This window comes from Knufia obscura, assembly GCF_036327395.1.
Source record: "Knufia obscura strain CCFEE 5817 isolate CBS 148926 chromosome Unknown scaffold_4, whole genome shotgun sequence".
In the NCBI taxonomy this organism is placed as follows: domain Eukaryota; kingdom Fungi; phylum Ascomycota; class Eurotiomycetes; order Chaetothyriales; family Trichomeriaceae; genus Knufia; species Knufia obscura.
Window position 1 is genome coordinate 778,604 of NW_027042690.1, and position 20,500 is coordinate 799,103.

Sequence of the window (20,500 nt, forward strand, 5' to 3'; positions counted from 1 at the left end):
AATTCCGCATCATCGCACACTAGTGTGAAGAAGGTCGATTAGCCACACATGGTCCAGCTGCGAGTCCGCCAGTCTCGGCCATTCGTCTCAGTGGTGCAATCTGTGTTGCTACACAGAGAACTTTCGAAGCTGTTTTTTGTTAGGATGATGTCCATGGTTTGCATGACGACCGACCCTCTCTTACCCGCATCTTGACATGTTCCACCTGAAAATCCTAGTCTGGTTCACAATTCAATCCAGGTGGCCATTGTTTCGCTGCGTTGTGAGACCGCAACTATCGCAGATAGCAACAATGACGGTACGACAGGTATTCGAGAAGGTGTAACCCATTGAGTGGAAGCTGTGACTCTATTGAAAATAGCGCAAGCGAGAGTGAAGTGGAAGTTGTCGAAGTTACATCGTGGAGACTAGTGCCTGAGATGACTGTGAGATGGAAAATGAAGGACAGAAGTGAAGCACAAGATACACAGCAGGTCGTAGTCTCTGGTAAGTGAAGATACATTGATACATGGGTGACTTCAATAGATCGCTGTTCAAACCCGCCTAGCAGACATTAAGCTGCGCTACACTAGGATCATGGTCGGAGATCTGGTCATCGTAGCTAACCCAAGTGTTGACATGCATGTGCTCAAGCTTTGGCTCTTGGTCGGCGATCTTCTTGCTGACAAAGATATGATCGAGCTCCTGACTGTTCATATCGAACAAATATGTGTACCGCTCGACAGGATCCACCCCAGCAGCCTCATCTAGATCTATCAGACCAGATTCCGCAACAAAGACCTTCAACGGCTCCACAAAAGCAAACTCATTGCAGTCCCCAGCCATGATCACAGCAGCATTCGGGTCCTCAGCTAGTATATCGGCAATGAAAGCTGCTGTGATGTTCGCTTGCTCCGTTCGCTGGTCAATGCCGAGATTAACCGGTGGTCTCGGATCTCCCTCAATTGGTGAGCTACCACCTTTGCTAGTGAAGTGCACATTGACTGTGAAGAAAGTCGTGTTGTCGGAGATGATGCGCCACTGAGCAGCCAGAGGCTTCCTGCTTGCTTCCCAAGCCGAGCTGTTTGGCTCAATACGTCCAGGATTGAAGCTCAGGCTTGGCCCCGCAAGGACTTTGGTCGCGTCGAGTGGTGCTCCTGGGTTCGGCTTTGCCAGCTCAAGAACTTCCGGATTGTAAAGATAGGCATTTCTGATGTTTCCGCCTGGCTGTCCTCCATCCTCATTATTGACCGGGTCGATGTCGACGTATGCATATTGCACAGCTCCAACTTGTGATATGGCGTCAATCAGCACTTCCAGAGACCTGTTGGCTGAGACGACGCCATCGTTGGTTGGACCATCATCATCCTGGATCTCCTGAAGAAAGATCAGGTCAGGGCTGTTCAGGTAAGTGACAATGTGCTCGGCTCGGCCTTCAACACCAGTGCTGTTGGGCGAGAAGTTCTCGATATTGTAATCTGCAACCGTGAGAGACTTGCAGGTACCGTCCGCGGCGTATGTGACCGGCTCTGGCAGGGCTGGCTCTTGCGATGAGATGACGGACAGTGCTGTGAGGGGCAGGATACGATAAGTGCCAAAAGCCTGATAAACGACACCCGTGATATCCTTCAGGCTATCACCAAGTTTTGTGTCATCTGGATTGGACGTTCCATCCAACGGTTCGCCAATAACAATTGTTTCTGGATTGCCAGATTGAGCGGTCAATGTCAGGCCGCCGCGAGCATTCTGTCCAGTCTTGTTCCAGTCTCCAGTAATCCAAGTGTCTCCATATTGGTTGGGCTTGTTGATTGCAACCGGCTTACGCACAGTTACCAGTTCACCCATTATGCTCTCCCAATAGTCCAGACCAAATCGAGAAGGTTGCAACTCTGGGTTGACAGCAGAGATCTGAGATGAATTGTTGGGCACGCCAAAGACATCACCATTATCCAAAGAGCTATATTGCTCAGTGGGCGGGCCATCAATATCCTGACCTATGACGACAGGGTTGACTTCATTGCCTTGCGACACGACGTGAACGTTTGACGGCCGTGTCAACTCGGTAAGATAGAGATAGGTTGAAGATGACCTATACTCGGATAGCCGTCCACCGAGGGTGATGACATCGCCAGATGTCAGATTGCCACTGACTGTACCATTATCGTAGACGTAGAGAGACTCGGAGGTCTTCCTGTTCTGATCCGGCTTCGTGGACCGGATCCAAAACCCATCTGGGCCTTTCGCTGTGATCAAGCCAGTCACGTTGCTGACATCCTTGTTCCTGTACGGCGATAGAAATTTGTTGCCATTGATCTCTGCGATGGTCTCAGCGTATATGTTGGTTGCGAGTAGAGCAGAAGCGCCGTAGCATAGGGTGGTGAAAGATAATTTCATGTTGTCGTCGGAGCTTGTTCAGAAGAGCGTCAGTAGGTTGGCTTGAATTCTGTACGACTACCACCGAGCTCTATGTCTTCACGCGACCTGACTTCAGCTTTGTAGGAATGCAAGCCTCATAAACCCGAACGCAGCGCTCTGTCTACCTTCCCATTGTGAGATAGGCATATGATTCGAGAAATCCAAATTGGGTCGTTCTCGCCGAGTCAAGCGAGACAAGGAGCGGGCACCAACTGTAAACTCTAGCTCATGTGCTCATGTGCTGCACAGAGAAATATGATTGGTTGTTCTTCAGAATTGCCTTGCGAAAAGAGATTTGAGGACCCCACTCATGATCGACAAGATCTTGGCTCCAAATCGGGAACAAGCATTTTGATACGACATCTTCCCAAATTCCAGGACCGCTATGATCGCGTCGATGTCTTGCTTTGTTCAACACGTGCTGCTTTCCTGCTCTGTCGCTGGTTATGTTTCGCAGATATGTATGGTTGGTCAGGTGTTCGTCGGGGAACGGACACTCATTAGAACCTATATTCTGCAAGGCTGTGTATGGTGCCAACCGTGACTGTCATACATGCAGCTGAACAACAGTGCTTTGCTTTTGATATGGCTCCTCGACCTTCCTGGTTGTAAACCGTTCAAAAGCAGATCGTTCGTAGTCGAAGCCGGTCGGACCGATTTCCACAATGCTCTCGTGTCGCAAAGTTTACTAGGCTGCTGCTAGACATTCGCATATACACCAGGCCTAGCAAGCCGGCTCAGTATTCCTGGTTGCAGGCGCAGTTGCCTCTCAATCTCTTGCTCAGACACACCAGCTTCATCCCTCATCCTCAAAGCTTCCTTGACGTCCTTGGCCGAGATAAGACTTCTTCCTTTGAAGGAGGATCGACCTAAGTCATCAAGCTCCTGCTCGAATTTTCCTGCTATCCTTTCTCTTGCTTGAAAGGCCATCATGCCTGCATTGCTTCCAGGAGCCTTCGATGGGAATATATTCTGACCTTGCTGGCCAGGTGGAGGCTGGGATGAGGTAGGGAAAGCAGCTTTGTTCAGGTCTTTCCTCATCGCCGGTCCTAGCCGTTGCAGAGCTGCTCCGAACTGGGGATCACGTCCATCGAGATCCACGTGAGGATCTCTCGTATCGGTCGGAGGAGTTGCCTCAGGATTGGGATGGACTTGAGAAGGCGCTGTTGGTTTCATAGATTGTGAGGGTGCGTTTGATGTAGATGTGGCAGAGTTCAAGATTGACGATGAGGATGGATATTGTCTGCGGCCAGCTGCAGCTGCAGCTTTCCCAGCTTGCTTAGACGCTCCTGATCCCATATTGGTATTCGTGATACTGGTCCTCCAAAACCAAATGTCGCAAGCGAAACACTTCGAAGAGATGATGATCTCAAGACAATTGAGAGCAGCACGTTGGGCTAACCGAAAGTGACGCAAGAAGGACACTGCACAAGATGCCGCGATGACCACCGTAGAGTACTTTTCTGATTAACCGTAGCTGAACCTCACACCCATTGGCAATGCAACTTACGATTGTTCTTCTCATTCCTGAAGTTCGGTTTGTGATCACTACGAAACCTTGAAATCATCAATCCAAGAGCAAGGAATAAGCAAGCACCACCGACATCAAAGGTAGTCGCCACTCGACTTTCTCTTGAGACAAAGATCAGACCATTCAAGTGCTGTACAAGGTAGGACATCTCCGGGCGACGACGAGCTCCCCGCGGCGCCTGATAAACGCCCGACGAATTCGTATATCAGAGTGCACGAGCTAGCTAGGCCATTGGAAACCCTTGTGAACGTTGAGCCGACCCCCGATCATCGTGGTGAGGCGTTATCGAAAGAACCTCAGGGTCGCTGGACCCCTTTCCGGCCTTCTCGAGCACCATGGCTTCAACAGCGGAGTCCTCCACAACCACCCTCCTTCCGCCGGACGCCAAGCCTCCAAAGTCAAAATCAGCCCCTTACTACTCTGTACATCCTCATTGGCAAGATGTCGTGCCAATACCACAAGCAGATCAACCTGGCGCTCTGGCGGCAATAGCCTACAGTGCGCGGTACTCCGAGGCCATGTCGTACCTCAGAGCTTTAATGGCAGAAAACGAGGTCTCGGAGCGTGCACTAGCGTTAACGGAAGATCTGATTAGCATGAACCCAGCCCACTACACAGTCTGGATCTACCGTATGCGAATACTGAGCGGGCTGTGGAGCGCCAGCAAAGACGCCTCGGATGCCAAAGTCATAGAAGTCCTGGGCGACGAAACTCCTTCGACGGGTGAACAAGCGGAGATCGACGACACACTCTGGGGCAACATCCAAGCAGAGCTCAAATGGCTCGACGAAGTCTCCTTCCGCAATCTGAAGAACTACCAGATATGGCATCACAGACACGCACTAGCCGATCTCCTGCCAGCCGACCCAGCTTCCTCGATAACATCCGAACCTACACCACAGCTCTCCGCCAACCTCCACAAGCGCCTCTCAACCTTTATCACCTCAGAACAGACCTTCCTCGCACAAATTCTCTCCCTCGACACAAAGAACTACCACGTCTGGTCCTACCGCCAATGGCTCTGCACACGCTTTCCATCGTTCCTCCTTCCATCGCCCACCACCTCTCCAGATCGACCATCAGTAGCATCAACCTACCGCTCCCACCCAGAAGTCCAAGCCATCGACACCATGATCGTCGATGACCTCCGGAATAACTCAGCCTGGTCACATCGGTACTTCCTCCTCTTCGGTCACCATGAACTTAGCTACGCGCAATCTCAGAAGCCAACATTGATACTGAAGCAGGTGAATGAGGAGAAACTACTGCATAAAGCAGGGATCGTGGACACGCAGCTTGTGAGCGCAGAAATCGAGTACACGAAGAATGAGATCAGGAAGGCGCCGCAGAATGGAAGTAGCTGGAATTATATTAGGGGTGTGTTGCGGCATGGTGATGTCGATATCACGAGTCTGAGGGAGTTTTGCGAGGAGTTCCTTGGACCCGAGGCTGACCTGTGGACGGATCAGTGGGTTGATGCTGAGGTTGAGGATTCAAGGACAGGGAAAAAGAAGTCTGAGAGCCAGGAAGTTGGCGTAAGGAGTAGCCATGCTGTTGAGTGGTTGAGTGAAATCTACAGTAAAGAGGGCACGGACAAGGGAAGGAGGAGGGCAAAGGAGTGCTTGAGGGCACTTGGTGAGAAATGGGATATCATTAGGAAGGGGTACTGGGACTGGAGGGCGGAGCAGATACAGGTGGAAAGCACAAGAGAAGCGAGCTAAGTCCTCGCCCACTGTTCTGCTTTGTGCTATAGGGGATTTTTGCTGTCTTCGCAATAGCAGTCAAGTAGGGATCCATCTTCGCTGGGCCATGCCCAAGGGGCCTACGGCGTTCTCCGAGAAGTTCTTTAGTCCCTGTAGGCTCTCTTTTTGTGTCTTGCTAGGCTCCTCACAATTGACTTTGATTTGTTCTTCTGTAGGGTTCATGACCATCCCCTTCTAGCATCAAATATCGCACCAATGCCAATAGCCACCTCATGTCTTCTTATGTCCGCTCAAGATGTCCATGACGACCAAATTGAATTCCAGATCAGAACCCAGCCAGTCCCTCATTTTCTCGAAATTGCCCTTTGCTTCATTATCAAACGTAGCCAGACGGCGCATGGTCTTGTAGTGCTTCGCGAACTTGTTGGCAATAGCTTCCTTAAACTCAGGCTGTATGTCCGCTAGCGATCGAATTTTATCGTTTGTCATTATTTTGGACAGTGCAAAGGAGCTCGTAGCGTCCAAGCGGAAGCGATTCAATGCATACTTCTTGAGGGTCGATATATCGTATTGATCTGCCAAAAGGTACATGTCCAAATCCAACAAAAAAGGTCGGATATCTGATCTGGTAGAATTCTCAAGATCTTGTGTGCAGATGAGTTCGCATTTCTGCAACTTCAGTAACCTGTGGAGTGAGAGGTCGAAGGGCTTGATGTCATGCTCGTGGTGATATTCGCCTGTGTAGAGGAATTGAATCATTCGAGCCACTGTAAACGGTGTGGCATCGTGCATTTCGACGCATTGTTGTTGACTTTCCTGTGCTTATTCAGCGGCCTGTGTGGAATACTATCGGCTTTGCGTACCGTCCAAGGGCCTTCGACAGCTGACTTGAAGAACTTGGATGCTTTCGATAAGATCTCTGCATGAACCCACCAGGAGTAATTGTCAAGCTTAATCACGAAGTCTGTGTCATCATCGAGGGCGCCAATGAGTCTAGAGCAGGGCGTCAGAGGACAGGTAGCCGCATAATATTGTTGCAGAAACTGACCCCTTGAGGCGTTTTCGAGGAAGAGTTTGATCTTCTGCCATTCTCCTGGTCCATCTTGCTATGCTTAAGTGGTCTGATGGAAGTGTCGTGAAGGAGAGTTGGAGGAAATGAAGTCGTACATGAATCTTGAAGCTGTTGTGCCATTGTTCCTGAAGCAGCGATAAGCGACAAAAGTGAACGTATCTCTACGAAGTGAAGTGTGACTAGACAGTCACCACCCCAAAAAAGCTTTCTGAGATTGACTGTGTCTCGGTGGTTCCCGAAATTGCTCATTCACCCACTGGTACTTACCTAGGAATGCACGTGTAGCCTCACAGCATAATGAGCATAGTGTATCTGTCGTCAATGCCCTTGCAACAATGCGCTTATACGTATGGGGCGCCCTAGTCTCTTCTTTTTCCACCACCGCTTCCTCCAGGCATCGAATTCATCATTCTCTCCCTCATAACGGATTCTGCCTCGATGGGGTGGCGCGCTAGTCAACAGCCCAGTAGGGACGCTCGTCCTGGGCTGCCCTTAGGTCATTCAGAAACACGATGACCTCAGCCATATTATCGGTCAACATAACCCAAAAGTCATGGTCACTCTTCATCCATCTCGAAATCATTGAACCCACCGGATAATCTTTGCAGCAAGGGTAGACAGAAGCCGCATATTTGACCATTGCCTCCTTGAAGATCCCGTCTCTTCTCATGACACTTTGACAGAAATCGTCCCACTTCCCATTCTCTTCTTCAGCGAGATAACTCATGTCTCGTGGACATGTGGTGTGCTGTTCCAAGCCATGCGAAATATGTGCTCGAAGATGTGGAGAGTCGTACTTGTCGGCCAGCTCGTAAACCCTCAAATGGATCAGGAAGTAGTGTGATGTGGAAGTGTACAGATCTTCGTTCTTTCTGCGGTTGTAGTCCGGCTCTGTCCTGCCACTTTCAAGCAACCGGGCGAGAGGTAGTGCGTCGTTAACCATGTCCTCTGACTTCTGACTGAAATCGTAGTCGCCAAGGTAGACGAATTGCAAGAATCGTGCAAAGATCCATGGATGATCGTCGTGAAGTTTGACGACGCCCTCCTTGCTCTCCTTCCACTCGCCGTCACGGACCTTCTTGAAGAATTGAGAATGCTGAGCAATAAGGTCGGCGTGAACCTTCCATGTGTAGGGACCAAGCTGAATCTTGAAATCTGTGTCATCGGTCATGGAAGCTAGAAACCTGCATATATCAGCTGCTGGATGTACTCTCATCGACAGCGGATTGCCTACCCAGATATTTTGCCCTTCATATCGGTCTCACCACCGCTACCTTGGGAAGCCATTGTGGTCGATCGAAGAAAGGTCGCAGATATCGTGCACGCGTGAAAAATTGTGAGAGAATGGTCGGTCACAGGAGGAAGCAAATAAAGTTGTCCGTACAGAAGTGAACAGATTATGTGCGATCGTTTTCACTTTGAGGTTCCAGTGAATACCACTCACCATTGAAATGACTGGCGTCGACACTGCACATTCTTCCAATTTACATAGTCGCTCTTCAGCGTATACATTTTTGAATGTGTTGTCTCCGACTACATAGGTAGCCATGGCTTGTAGCGTAGTAGTGCAGGATGCTCTGCCGTGACCTGTAGATAAGGGACATGGGCACGCCACAGCCTGCATTCACACGGGCTGCGATGCTCCTGTGTCCATGACTGCCATCGAGACATGCCATTGCTCCTGGTAAGTGTTGCTGCTCGTGGGCTAGTGGTAGAAGCGACAATGGAAAAGGCGAGCTTGAAGCAGTCGCGAAAAGATGTCGTGTGCTTACGGTAGATCGAAATACATTACGACACATGTACACAGCGTACTATCAGTGAGGTTCACCACACGGGCATAAGGCGGCATCGCATATCGGAAATGTCAGCTCCAGAGATGGTTTGGTTTAATCAAATGCTCTCTGACGCTGCAGCCCTCTGAAAGTGAAGTGTTGTCGCGTCTTGAGCTCGTCTCCTCGCCACGAAAGTAACACGCTAGCGGAAATTCACGGGATATCCTGTCAATAGTCTCAACAAATCATCTATTCACTTCTCACCTCACCAGAATGACTACTTCGAGAATGGGACTACCACCGTACAAGCTTCGGTCCACACCTCGAGCTTACTGATTGCCTCCATGCCCTTGCGATGGCCCAGCTGCTGGTGCTGATACTGCTGGAAATGTGCTGGGAAGAAGAAATGGTGGAATACCTGCCACAGTTGAAACATTCGTGCTCGCAGCAGGCGCCGAGGGACCAACAAGACGATTAAGCCCACTGATGACACCTCTCAGCGCACGCTTGGTAGAAGCGAGCTCATTCTGAGATCGTACCATAGCACTGTTCTTCTGGTTCATCTGGTCATGCCAATGGGCTCCACGGTCCCTGGTAATTCTGAACAGCTCGTACCCAAAGCTGGGAATCTCGGCGAAAGCTCCCTCAAGTCGTGTCGACCATTGATCCCCTGCGACACCGAGAGTGTCCACGTTCAGCTCCTCAGCAAACCTTTTCTGAAGATAGATATCTCTTCGAATAGTGTCAACGCCCAAGCAGTCCCAAATTGCCCACCACTCGTTCATATCAGTATTGCACGATGATGAGTCCATGACTTGCTCAGCGCAATTTCTTCGAAGGGCCTCGACCCCATAATAATCCGCCCTTCGATACAGGTTGATCACAGCATCCAACCATGGGACCTCATCGTAGAGCCAGTACTCGAGATCCGCTTCCTTATCGCTCTGATAAGTTGATGCGTCTGTGCTATGTCGCATTATCTGGTCGGTTGAAACAGGAAAGTGTTCTCGAACACAGATATCACTGTCGTCGTCATGCACCATCTTCCAGTGGCCCCAATAGATCGCTTGCAGGACTCGAGCGAAGACCCACGGGGTTTCTTCATGAAGCTCTACCACTCGCTGGTTTTCCTCCTGTGTAGCGTCAGCATCTGCTAGGAAAAGTGGAATGGACCTGGAAATGACCTTGAAGCCGCCTTGCACAATGGAATGAAAAAATGATGATGCTTCTGCTACGACATCAGAATGAACTCTCCATTTGTACTCGCCGAGAACAATGGTAAAGTCGGTTGTGTCCTCTATTCTGCCAGCGAAGCTTCACAGTCAGTTGGAGCACGATCTTGCCTGAGGTTTGCAACCTACCCGTCCACCTGTTCCTTTGTGGGTGCCATCGCGTAAGGAATTCCAAGAATGCAATGGATATGCGTCAAGAAGATGCTGAAGGAATGCGACGACTTAAGAGATATGTCTAGGCGCGTTGCGCTTGCTGCACGCTTGTCCAATCCGCAATCCAAGCAAGTCTTGCTCCTGCTTGTCAGGCACAAGCCTCATGGACGAACCACAACTGTTGCAAGAGCATGCAAACTGCATGTTGTGGTACCAATGCCTGCTTTGTTGACTGCAAGTACAGCCAAGCTCACGCGCCAACCTGCCAACCATGTATCAACTTCCAACTTGTGTTCCTTCCCTGTGCGTGACCATCTCAAGACGAGTGCTTTGTCCTTTTCCGCTTCGGCGGGGGCGGAGAGTTCAGAAGCTCCTCGCGACACGCTTGAATGACGTCCTTCTCTTTCTTCATGGCTTGCACAAGCTTGTACGCGAACTTTGAGTCTTTCTCGCACCATGCTTTGAAGCGATCATCACTGACGTCCATGAAGCCACACGCCGCCATATCTGCGAACATATCCTGCAAAGCCGCGTGTCTGCCTATGAGGTCCTCCCCAATCACAGCATGACAGTTCCAAATTAGATCGTCGGCTAGACCATTTTGTTTGATACTGGCGGTCAGCTTGCTTACTGCGCAACTCACGAGGTCGCTGACACAATACTTGTCGGCCAGCTGGATGACCATGCAGTGTGTTTCGTCGTTCGATCGGTTTTCGGCATCCTCCTGATCTTCATCCTCAGATTTGTTCGTACAGCACTGCATGATCTCTGCCAGGCTCAGTGCTTGTGGTGCAAGCTCGCAATCACCAGGTAGGTCGTAAGTCGCTTCGTAGATGAATTGGATCAACCGTCCCATCATGAAAGGATCGTCATCTTGAACCGCTATGGTGTTTGTCTCTGCTTCCTACGAATGTCAATAACACACTGGGCTAAGGGGTGCCTTCTTACCTCGTCAGGCTCCTGCAACGCTTTCGTGAAATAGTCGGACTTGGACGTAAGGAGTTTGCTATGCACCTTCCATCGACAGTCTCCGAGGACTACCGTAACATCTGGCATTTCGCATGCTGCTTGCGCAACCCTGAATGCCTCGCTCAGGTAGTCAGCCCTCATTATGCCTGTCGATTTATGACTGCCAGGTGGCAAAATAGAGCGGTGGTGTAGTAAGGACAAGTCGCAAGTAAGCACATAAGAGTGACTGGGGTGGAGAGAGAAAGTCACTGTACAGGATCAGTCTTGACGGTTTGTCGCAGGGTGAAGACTTCACTGCGGAAGAAGATCGACAGTAGGGTGGACGCACCTCATGTCAACGCTTTTCTGAATCATGTAGCTGAAAGAAGAGGTCTACGTGAGGTCTCCCAACACATACCCTTACAAGCATGCGATGTCTACCCTTCATCCTTGTAATGGGGTCTTCCTCTTTGTCGCCCTCTGCTCATTCTGTGCATCCTGCCATTTGCCGTGAAAGTGGACCATAGCATCGATTGCAAATTCAGTATCATTCTTCACCCAGTCCTTGATGAACTCGGCGGACAAATCGGCCAGCTGTTCACAGAAGAACGGGAAAAAGATCTTCCTAATCGCTGGTTGTTTCGCTTCGACCGATGGTAATATTTGGTTTGCCTCGGAAAGTAGGTCTTCTGCTGTGACAACACTGGGACAAAATTGTGTTGCTTTATGCCATGCGTAGGACATCAAGTCTTCGAAGTTTAGAATCCTTGCAAGTCCGCACATGTACACGTGGACCTCCCAACTGCGTAGTGCCCCGTCCTTCTCCCGATGTCGATCGAATTCCTTGTTGTTCTGATGTTGCTTCATGAGGCCCGCCAAACGTACGTCTAGCGCTGATGATCCGTTCCTGAAGGCATCGTTGTGGTGCTCATCGTAGCTCTTAGTGTATATGAACTGAATCATGCGAGCGACAAGCCATGGATGCTGGTCGCTGAGGACGAGCCGATCTCCGGCGGAACCCTGATGCTGGTTAGTATCCATACGTGGGACCTGGGAAAGCATCGTACCTTGAACCAAGTCTCGAGGTTGGGATTGTGCTGAAGTAAGATGTGACGATGCACTTGCTATTTGTATTCGCCCGAAATCACCTAAAGATCCGGCTGGTCAACTTGCATTTGCTTGATAATGAATGCCGCCCGCAGAAGAGCATGGTCTTCCGTCATTATGGAGGACGCTGATTAGATGTTAGATGAAAGCGAATGTGAGGTATTGTGAAGCTAGAGCTGCCTGAACGACGTTATGCACTATGTGAGAACTGTTGTACGGGCGTTGACATGTAGACAACGAAAGTGAGTTTGTGGTGAGTGGTTGCGAAGTAATGAGGATTGTTACACTGTATGGGAGTTGCATCTCAGCACTTACCCGTAGAACATTGTTTGTTCTTGCCGTAAGCTCCCGGCTACCTAGCATCCGCCAACGCCCTCCCTCTGAAAGCTTGGGTATCATCTATAAACAGATCGGAATGTCTGCAAATGATTCATTCATATATCTTACACCACACCAGACCGTCCCACACAGAACTCAAGAATCAGTTTCTGCAGATCTAGCACCTTGAATGGCTTGCTCATATAGCCAGCCATACCAATTTTCGTAGCACGATCGATCGCCTCGTCCGTAACATCAGCTGACACCGCCAGCACAGTCGGCGGTGTGCCCACTGCTGACACAATAGCACCAGTCTCGGTGCTCGTTCTAAACATGTTGAAGATCTGCTCTGTCGCTTGATAGCCATCCATTTCCGGCATCCAGAGATCCATCAATATGACATCTACCGGGCCTTGTGTCCTCGCGCTCGAGTTCTGGCGCTTCTTCACTCGACGTTCATCGACGAGCATCTGTACGACCCGGACCGCTTCTTTCCCATCGTAAGCTTCGTGAACGTCTTTGTAACCCAGTGTATTGAGCATTTGGACGAGGAGCTTCCGGTTGATTTTGTTGTCTTCTGCGACAAGGAATGAGAGAGGATACTTCTGTGCTAATTGTCTGTCTGGCTTTGCGTTGTTCCTGGGAGCGATAGAGATCCGCCTCTGTATCGGAGGAGCGGTCGATTTAGCGGATTCAATCGGCTTATTTTGCTGTCGTTCTAGTTTCGGCGTCATGTTGACACGGCTTGGTGATGCCGGCTCAAGAGGTGACTGCTCCCGCATCAGAGGGCTTGTCCTATGGGCTTGACGGGCATCATGCGTCGCGGTAGGAGGCACAGATCTGGGGACACTCGCTTCACGTGTCATCCTTGAAGGAGTTGTTGCACGGCTGGAGCTGGCGCCTGCCTCAATCGGCACCCGTATCTCGAATTCCGAGCCATGATTGGGACCTGCAACAGCTGTCCGTACGAGATCCAAGTCACCCCCCAATCTCCTCGCGAGGCCTTTCGCTACCATCAGACCGAGACCGAGTCCTTCTCTATGCCGGGTGATCGAGTCGTCCTCCTTCGAAAATGCTTTAAACAATTCGGGTTGAAAAGCCTCGGGAATGCCCGTACCTGTGTCTTTGACATCGATGAGCACGGATCTCTTGCTCTCGCTGAGCCGCACACTGATCTCAATCTCGCCGTCGTCGGTGAACTTCAAGGCGTTCAGAAATACTGCTCCGACGAGTTTGCTGAAATCTCTCTCGTCAATTGGTATCATGTACGGCACGTCTGGTTGGACCGACCACTGCACCAGTTTGAATGAGGATTGACCATCTGAAGAACGAGTTCTGACTTCGATTCGTTCTCCGAGCGCAGTAGGTTCGGTTACCGCCGTGTCGGGTCGACCACCAACTCGAAGCGAGTCGTTAATGACGATGGGGAGTATATCTCGAATGATGCTATGCCGGTTGCCAGGGGTTAACATAGGAGTATCAATGTCAGATAGCATGAAGCGCGAAGAGTCGGGTAATGTGATTCTTTCTGAGAACAGAGGTGGTGACCTCCGCCTCGGTGAGACGTCTCCTGACGCACAAGTATTGCGGAGAGGTGACTGCAGTGGCATGGGATCCATCTGGGGCGTTGGTAATGTGTTTCGGAATTTGTTGAAACCTCGGTAATCCTGCGCTGATCCATGACTTCTCTTCCTTTTGTGAGGGTTTACAATCCGAGTGCCGTCGGTCATATTGGGCTTTGTGTCGAAATAACTACCCATGCTTGCTGATATCGTATCGGATTCCGCTGACGGAGTCTCTGGTACTTGCATGTTGAGGTCATAGGCATGAACAACGTTGTCTGCCGCTTCTATTGCACGCTTGGAGCTGTCTTGTACGACTTCGATGCTGTTCCTCAAAGACTGGAACACTTTTCGGATGTTCTGGTTCTCCTCGCTTTCGATTTGTTCTTGCACGGTTGCATACATGAGATCTAGCATACCAACGACACCCTGCATAGGTGTCCTCAGTTCGTGAGAGAGAGAACGTGCATATACCTTGAGAGATTGGGTGGCAGTGACGGCTGTTTGAGGTATCACACGGGATTTCTCTTGCAATTGTTCTGCAGACTTAGCAAAGCTTTGACCTATCAGTAATTTCTTCGTTATCATGTCTTCCAGCGCGTGCATAAACAACTCGATGAAGGCCCAGGATAATTTCGATTTTTGTCTGATACCTTCTTTCGTCCACATCATGCCGAAATGAGCGAAGCACTTGCCTTCCGCGAAAAGTGGCACGGCTAGATACGCTTCTGGCTCGAAAGGGACTTGATTAGGATTGTTCTGTATGAAGTCGCAAAGATGATCTGCAATGAGAAAGACCTTGTCATGCTTCATGTGAGCACATGGACAACTCCAGGCATGGTATTTGTAGTCGTGATGGAGACCCTTGATCGCCTCGCCATTGTTGTAGTAGAGGGCGGTGGCCATCAAACAAGATCCATGCTCACCAATCCTGGGCATCTCTACCGCGGTGTCCTGGTCGTCAATGAGAACCCTTTTCGAGACAAAAGCAAATTGTGAGTGACAGATCTCTGTCATCCCTGTCATTAACCTCGACCAGAAAGCCTCCCCGTCCAACTTGTTGAGTTCGTTCTTGAAGTAGATAAGCTGTTCGGCTACATTGCTCTCGTCCGCTTGGTAGTTTTTCCGGAGCCGTTGTGCAAAGTCATCCTCGCCAGCATGGGTTGCCAGGCCAGGCGTCGACCCTGCCAAGCATAGTGTCTGTCGATCTATGAAGGCAGTTTGCTGTGGCTCGACGGCAACTGCCATGCTTCTCGCAGTCGAGCCCCTGGCGCTATTGCGCAAGTGAAAGTCCTTGCGACCGATCCAGCTTGGCGAGCTTCAGGCTCACGTGTGAGCAGCGTATCGCTTGACAGCAAGTGAGCAGAGACGGTACTCGCTCTTGCCTCCGAGAATTTCCCGTGATTGAGGTGTGCGAAAGCAATTGAAGCGGGCTTGGTATATTCGTGTGAAATTATGCGGGAGGTGGTGGTGGTAGTGTCTGCCCCTCTTGGATATATGCGTGATATGATTCTCGGCGCGGCGATCGGCCAATGTTCGAAACCTGACGCGTTGGTATACAAGCTCGGAAGATGCCTTGATCGTGTTCACAGTAGGAGTTGGTAAACCGCAGTGCTCCTAAAGAGTACTATAGCAGAGCCACTTGAAGGCCGAGAGCAACCTCGAACGAAAGAACGCCGGAAAGCGGTTCAGAGTCTGAGTCGAGATGGGGTCGTAGTCGAGCAGAAATCGAGAATGTTGTGAGAAACGGATGGAGAACGATGATGGTATTATCGACAAGCAAAGTTCAAGCATGGGTCTCTTCAGTTGTTCCGTAACTCAAAAAGCTAGATGAGGGTTCTACCCAGGGCTAGCCCGTCATCCGCTTTGTTAAGAAATGGAAAGTTCGGTCAAGGTTTTGGAGGCATGCAATGAAGCATGAAAGTTCGGTTTCAATTCATAAGCGTCCCATGAACGACCCAGACTGGTATACTCTTCGCCGCTATTATTGTGGAGGGACGGTGCTGGGATAATCAAGAGCGTGTTTTACAGATTCGCGAGCAAGATGAACAAGAATCAAAGGCGGTGTATGGTGGACCGGAGCTTTGATCCCGGATACTGTGCATACCGACGTGTTTGCAGGCTAAGATTCCAGAACGTCGCATTCACAATGGATAAAAGAGGATCAAAAGTGCCTGAATCCATTTCCAACTTAACTCTGCAGAGCCTTCAGAGGGCTTTGTCGCATGTATCACGGCGCATCTAGTACTTGTTATTGCAATAGTACCTATCGAGAGCTGTTCCATCTCATCTTGCGCACGCCCATACTCGTACGCAACGTAGAGGGTGCTCGTAAAACTTGAGCACAGAGCATCAAGGAGGATTTCATCAAATCAAATGCCCTTGCCTGTTGCAGGGGTACGGCGTGGTGACCAGCGGTCTAGACCTCCATGGGCGCGCGGATCTGCCTCGATCTGGGACTGTCATGCAGCCACAGTGCGTAGCCCACTAAAAATCACTACTGCGATTGGACCAGACGCTGTCGGCATCTGCCAGCCGGCATCATCGGACATACAGTACACCTTTGTCTGGATATTTTTGGTTGTGGCATACGAGTAATACTCTATGCTCGTCTAGATTACTCGGATACAACCAACATAACAACATGTCTTGCTGAGGACAAAGAAAGGTTGCACGTGTCGCCGATACACTCTTGTTGTCAATCAAAAGCTTGGAGCACGAGGCTTTTGCATATTTCTAGCGTGCAGATCAACGCACAAGAGCTAGCAGATCACCGACGATCTTTGTCACCAAGAACACGTTGCGCATCTCCAGTCATCTGTAAGGATATGCTGGAATAATCAGAGGAACAGCCTCGATATTTGTAGAACAGGATTCAGATGCCAGACAAGAACCATACCGAAGTATCCTCGGAGCTTGCTATAGACGTCATATTGTGTTCGTATCTGCTGGTATGAGTAAAGAGCCTCATCTGGCCATAGCTGGTGCATGGACGATCGATCCGGCTTGTGCGTCGACGCTCGACAAGAAGATCTTCTAGGAATTTCTGCTTGGTCCTTTGCGAAGTCTATTGTCGACGTCGAGATGCTTTTGCTTTCTAGCCCCTCCTTGCTTGTGGTAACGGATAAATCTTATTCCTCGATGAATCTGTTCCAGAACGTCTTTGTCGAGATTCGCGGAGTTCAACGCAGCAGGCGTGGAGTAGATGGCCGGGTGTTCGGCATCAAAGTTCCATGGTGCTCGGTATTGAGCTCCACCCGGAGTACGCTATGCATTTGCATGAGTCAAGCGGCTGGACCGTGGCACAACGAACATGATACATGGCAAGTGCGTTGTGTAGGACCACAGAATTCTTGCTCACCGTTACTCGAGCATTTACGCAAGGGGACCAGCTGCAGCGTGCAGAGCAGAACGAAGTGATTGAATCTAGCCAATAGTCAGAAGTATCCTAAGCAACATAACTCCGAGGTACTCCGTAGACATGTCAATTGCTGGGTATCATTCGTGAGCCTTTGCGCCTGCCCCTATGTACATAACACCAAACGCGATGCCACGCAAGTGCCGTTGCCACGATGGCCACAAGGCGGTTGAGAACGCCTCAAGAAGAGATTGGACCTTCTGTACCCAATCCAAGTACCTCGACAATCACGTTTCCTGTCGTCGCGATCACCCACAAAATTATCAAACCGATACCTATCTTCCTGTCCATACGCCAGCCATTCAATGGCACGAATATCAGCAAACCGGTAAGCGTGACAAGTAGGGCAATACCACTGACTATCAGCGTAGTGCTGACCTCAAGCGTGTATGGTTTGTACTGGATCGGCCTGTTCGGGTGCTTGTGATGCTTGTGCTGTCCGTTGTGTATTGTCATGTAGGCTCCGCCGAGCCCTATCCCAAGCAAGATGTTCAACATGGGACCTCCAAAACACGCTGATAAAGCCATCTTGGGATAGCCCATTCTCGCAATCGTGATGTCCGCCACTAAATCACCCAGAGAATTGCCGACTGCGAAGATCGTCAAACCAAGAATTGCATCGGACATATTCAGTATGACTCCGATGGCCTTCAGCACCCCGACTACTTCGTTGGCGATGGTTGAGATCCATGCAATGGCAACCATGAAGCCAAGGAAGCAGAAAATCGGCCGATATTTGGGCTCTCGGTTGGGTGATGTAGTGAGTAAGAGGACGAATGTCCCAGCTAGGGAGAAAACTAGACATCCAAGCATCATTAGTAGCAGCTCTTTGGTTGAGTGGCCTTCGTCAATGTTGGCCCACGTGATCACGACCATAAACATTGGGGCCGTGAAGAGCTGTACGATAACCAGCCATCGATTCCATTCTTTCTGGTTCGTTAGCGGCTCTTCGACATCTTGATTTTTGTCATAACCTGTGTTGCGTCTGGAGAGGGCAGCTGAATGCGGGTGTGGTCCCGCTCCATTGACCTGTTGATCCAATGGTTGTGCAGAAATGCTCTCGGAGGTCGGCTGCGTAAGTGTCTGCGATCGTGACCTCCCCGGCGTGGCCGCAGCTGTGTGCACCTGCTCTTCTATGGTTTGGTCGCCAGTGGGGTCTACCACCGGCAAGGTTATGGTCAAGAGAAAGATGCTAGGTGCGGTAGCAATTGCAGATAGTCGTCCGATGAAGCCCTTGTCTCCCCAATCCGAGAGACCAGGGAACAGCGTTGAGAGTATAACCTGAGGTGCTTCAAGATACTCGTATGGCCACCAGCTAAATCGCTTCATTTCCTGAGGATAGTCCTCGTCGTCCCCTAGCAGAGTCATATCCGGTCCGGACTCGGGTGACATGCTAGGAGCCGGTAGTCGAATGCTAGGCGGTCGGGAAGAGGTTGGAGTGCCGTCCGGCGATGTCCACTGATGCATTAGTGGCGACTTTCGGTGCCCAGGATCAGGCAAATGCAATTTGGGAACATCCACACCGGGGCTCAGCATTGGTGACCCTTGATTATCGTCTTCGACATCTGCATATTGTTGATTTTGGAAGGTAGTGTTAGCCGTTGACGGTGGTGCAAGCATGCCGTTATGCTCAAAGTAGTTAAGCCTCGGACTCGGTGCGCCTGACGAGGTTGACATTGATGATGGTGATAGCAATACATTGTTGCTATATGCTGGAGCCAGATAGTCTGTTGCCGGCATATCGGACTGATAGCGCCGATGGCTGGTGCTGCTTCCCCGCCTGCCGTTGGGAGTGTAGATTGCTGTATCGGGTGTCCCTCGTGAAGGGCTCAGAAGATCTGAATCAATATGTAAACCTGCAGCATCGTTCGCCGACACAGCTCTATTGCGTCCGGTCATGCTGGCTCGAGTATCATCTGGGGCTGTTAGTGCGAGGTGAGGCTGAGATATGCTGAAGTTTGTGGTAGGGGTATCATCATGAAGGCCATCGTCAGAGTATCGTCGGAGCCCAATCACGTTACCGCTACTTGTTGACCTCTTTTCGAGCGCATTCAGTACGGATCGGAACTCGATAGCACCTAGCAAGCTGGGCCGAATGGGAGTGATGGTGCTGCGACGTGATCTGCCATGCAAACCCCGAACGCGCATGTTGCTTTGCAGCTCTGCCAAAGCTCGATCTCGTGCTTCATCGTCGTCGTCGTCGCCTTGATTCATCCATGCTGGTGTCCCAGGGGTGAGGAGGGTTGGCACGCTAGCGCCAGATCCCGAACGAAGCAGCGGGCTACGTTCCCCAGCTGGCGCAGACTCTTCGTCCAGATCGATTTGTGGCACTTCCAACTCTTGCTGTTCTGGAATGTGATGGTGCAACCTGGCGGCGATCTCTGCCAAATGTTTCCGCCGCTGCCGCTGCATGTACCAGTGCCACACAACGACAAAGATAACGTAGAAGATGTAGAACGCCACCATTGCTATACATTCCCAAAGATGTAGCCTCCCATCCCTAAGAAAGACCAAACTGAAACTGGCCGCAACAGCGAAGAAGGCAACATCTCTGACAAAACTCTTTCGGCCCACGTTGAAGGGTTTTGTGATAGCCATGCTCCCAGAAACGACTGCTGTGATAAAACCTGCTGCACCCATCAACTCGCCAACTGCCAGACTGCCACTGTTGCTTTTCATGGCCGCGAAGGTCGAGAAGACATCGGGGCTACCATTTCCAAAAGCGAGAAACGTCACACCGGTCAAACTCTCACTCATGCCCAACACGGCGGCGATTGTGCTCAGGTTGACGCATAGGAAGTCCGACGCAGCAACACCAATAGTGCTGAAGAGTAGTGCACTCCATATCACGATGATTGCGAAAGCGATCGGCTTCAAATGGGATAGCGAGCAGTAATAGAGCTGCAGATATGAGATCAATCCAGCTTCTTCGTCAGGACAATTCCTAAGGATGAATGCACATTGATCGCTTGCACCATGCACGTTGTGGACAAGACGGCACTGTGCAGATGTTAGCATATTCATGCCGCGCGGTCGCACTTTCCTTACCTCTTGATCCGGTTCCTCCAAGGCGCGCAACGCGAGCACTTGCTCTTTTCCTGTCTCATATCTTGTATAGCTCTTGCCGAAACTGTACAGCGCAAGAAGTGACACTATTGCGATTGTGCTAAGGAAGATGAGTTCGGGTGGCTTTACGGGTCGTCCTCGTCGGTATGCGGTCGCCATGTTTAACGATAATATGCATTATGAATGGAAAGATTCTTGAGTATCTCTATGAAAGGAAAGACACG

The 20,500-nt window shown here is 50.5% G+C and overlaps 10 protein-coding genes across 10 annotated transcripts; 1 reads left to right on the forward strand and 9 right to left on the reverse strand.

The window, feature by feature from the left end:
• Positions 1-543: 543 nt before the first annotated feature.
• On the reverse strand, positions 544-2,373 carry PMZ80_004223 (uncharacterized protein; the record flags this gene model as incomplete). Its single annotated transcript, XM_064872648.1, has 1 exon — positions 544-2,373. One exon carries the CDS (start codon positions 2,371-2,373, stop codon positions 544-546), a length of 1,830 nt encoding a protein of 609 aa, XP_064731306.1.
• Positions 2,374-3,093: 720 nt separating this feature from the next.
• PMZ80_004224 (uncharacterized protein) lies at positions 3,094-3,693 on the reverse strand (the record flags this gene model as incomplete). Its single annotated transcript, XM_064872649.1, has 1 exon — positions 3,094-3,693. One exon carries the CDS (start codon positions 3,691-3,693, stop codon positions 3,094-3,096), a length of 600 nt encoding a protein of 199 aa, XP_064731307.1.
• A 567-nt stretch (positions 3,694-4,260) lies between these two features.
• On the forward strand, positions 4,261-5,646 carry RAM2 (CAAX geranylgeranyltransferase alpha subunit; the record flags this gene model as incomplete). The annotated part of the gene is made up of 1 exon (XM_064872650.1): positions 4,261-5,646. The coding sequence occupies one exon, from the start codon at positions 4,261-4,263 to the stop codon at positions 5,644-5,646; it is 1,386 nt and encodes a 461-aa protein (XP_064731308.1).
• Positions 5,647-5,898: 252 nt separating this feature from the next.
• On the reverse strand, positions 5,899-6,717 carry PMZ80_004226 (uncharacterized protein; the record flags this gene model as incomplete). Its single annotated transcript, XM_064872651.1, has 3 exons — positions 5,899-6,444; positions 6,492-6,621; positions 6,677-6,717. The coding sequence occupies 3 exons, from the start codon at positions 6,715-6,717 to the stop codon at positions 5,899-5,901; spliced, it is 717 nt and encodes a 238-aa protein (XP_064731309.1).
• Positions 6,718-7,151: 434 nt separating this feature from the next.
• PMZ80_004227 (uncharacterized protein) lies at positions 7,152-7,987 on the reverse strand (the record flags this gene model as incomplete). Its single annotated transcript, XM_064872652.1, has 2 exons — positions 7,152-7,884; positions 7,935-7,987. 2 exons carry the CDS (start codon positions 7,985-7,987, stop codon positions 7,152-7,154), a joined length of 786 nt encoding a protein of 261 aa, XP_064731310.1.
• Positions 7,988-8,801: 814 nt separating this feature from the next.
• On the reverse strand, positions 8,802-9,862 carry PMZ80_004228 (uncharacterized protein; the record flags this gene model as incomplete). The annotated part of the gene is made up of 2 exons (XM_064872653.1): positions 8,802-9,786; positions 9,834-9,862. The coding sequence occupies 2 exons, from the start codon at positions 9,860-9,862 to the stop codon at positions 8,802-8,804; spliced, it is 1,014 nt and encodes a 337-aa protein (XP_064731311.1).
• Positions 9,863-10,173: 311 nt separating this feature from the next.
• Positions 10,174-10,967, reverse strand: PMZ80_004229 (uncharacterized protein; the record flags this gene model as incomplete). Its single annotated transcript, XM_064872654.1, has 2 exons — positions 10,174-10,761; positions 10,806-10,967. 2 exons carry the CDS (start codon positions 10,965-10,967, stop codon positions 10,174-10,176), a joined length of 750 nt encoding a protein of 249 aa, XP_064731312.1.
• A 282-nt stretch (positions 10,968-11,249) lies between these two features.
• On the reverse strand, positions 11,250-11,846 carry PMZ80_004230 (uncharacterized protein; the record flags this gene model as incomplete). Its single annotated transcript, XM_064872655.1, has 1 exon — positions 11,250-11,846. The coding sequence occupies one exon, from the start codon at positions 11,844-11,846 to the stop codon at positions 11,250-11,252; it is 597 nt and encodes a 198-aa protein (XP_064731313.1).
• Positions 11,847-12,355: 509 nt separating this feature from the next.
• Positions 12,356-15,040, reverse strand: PMZ80_004231 (uncharacterized protein; the record flags this gene model as incomplete). Its single annotated transcript, XM_064872656.1, has 1 exon — positions 12,356-15,040. One exon carries the CDS (start codon positions 15,038-15,040, stop codon positions 12,356-12,358), a length of 2,685 nt encoding a protein of 894 aa, XP_064731314.1.
• Positions 15,041-17,390: 2,350 nt separating this feature from the next.
• PMZ80_004232 (uncharacterized protein) lies at positions 17,391-20,435 on the reverse strand (the record flags this gene model as incomplete). Its single annotated transcript, XM_064872657.1, has 2 exons — positions 17,391-20,210; positions 20,259-20,435. 2 exons carry the CDS (start codon positions 20,433-20,435, stop codon positions 17,391-17,393), a joined length of 2,997 nt encoding a protein of 998 aa, XP_064731315.1.
• Between the last annotated feature and the right edge of the window lie 65 nt (positions 20,436-20,500).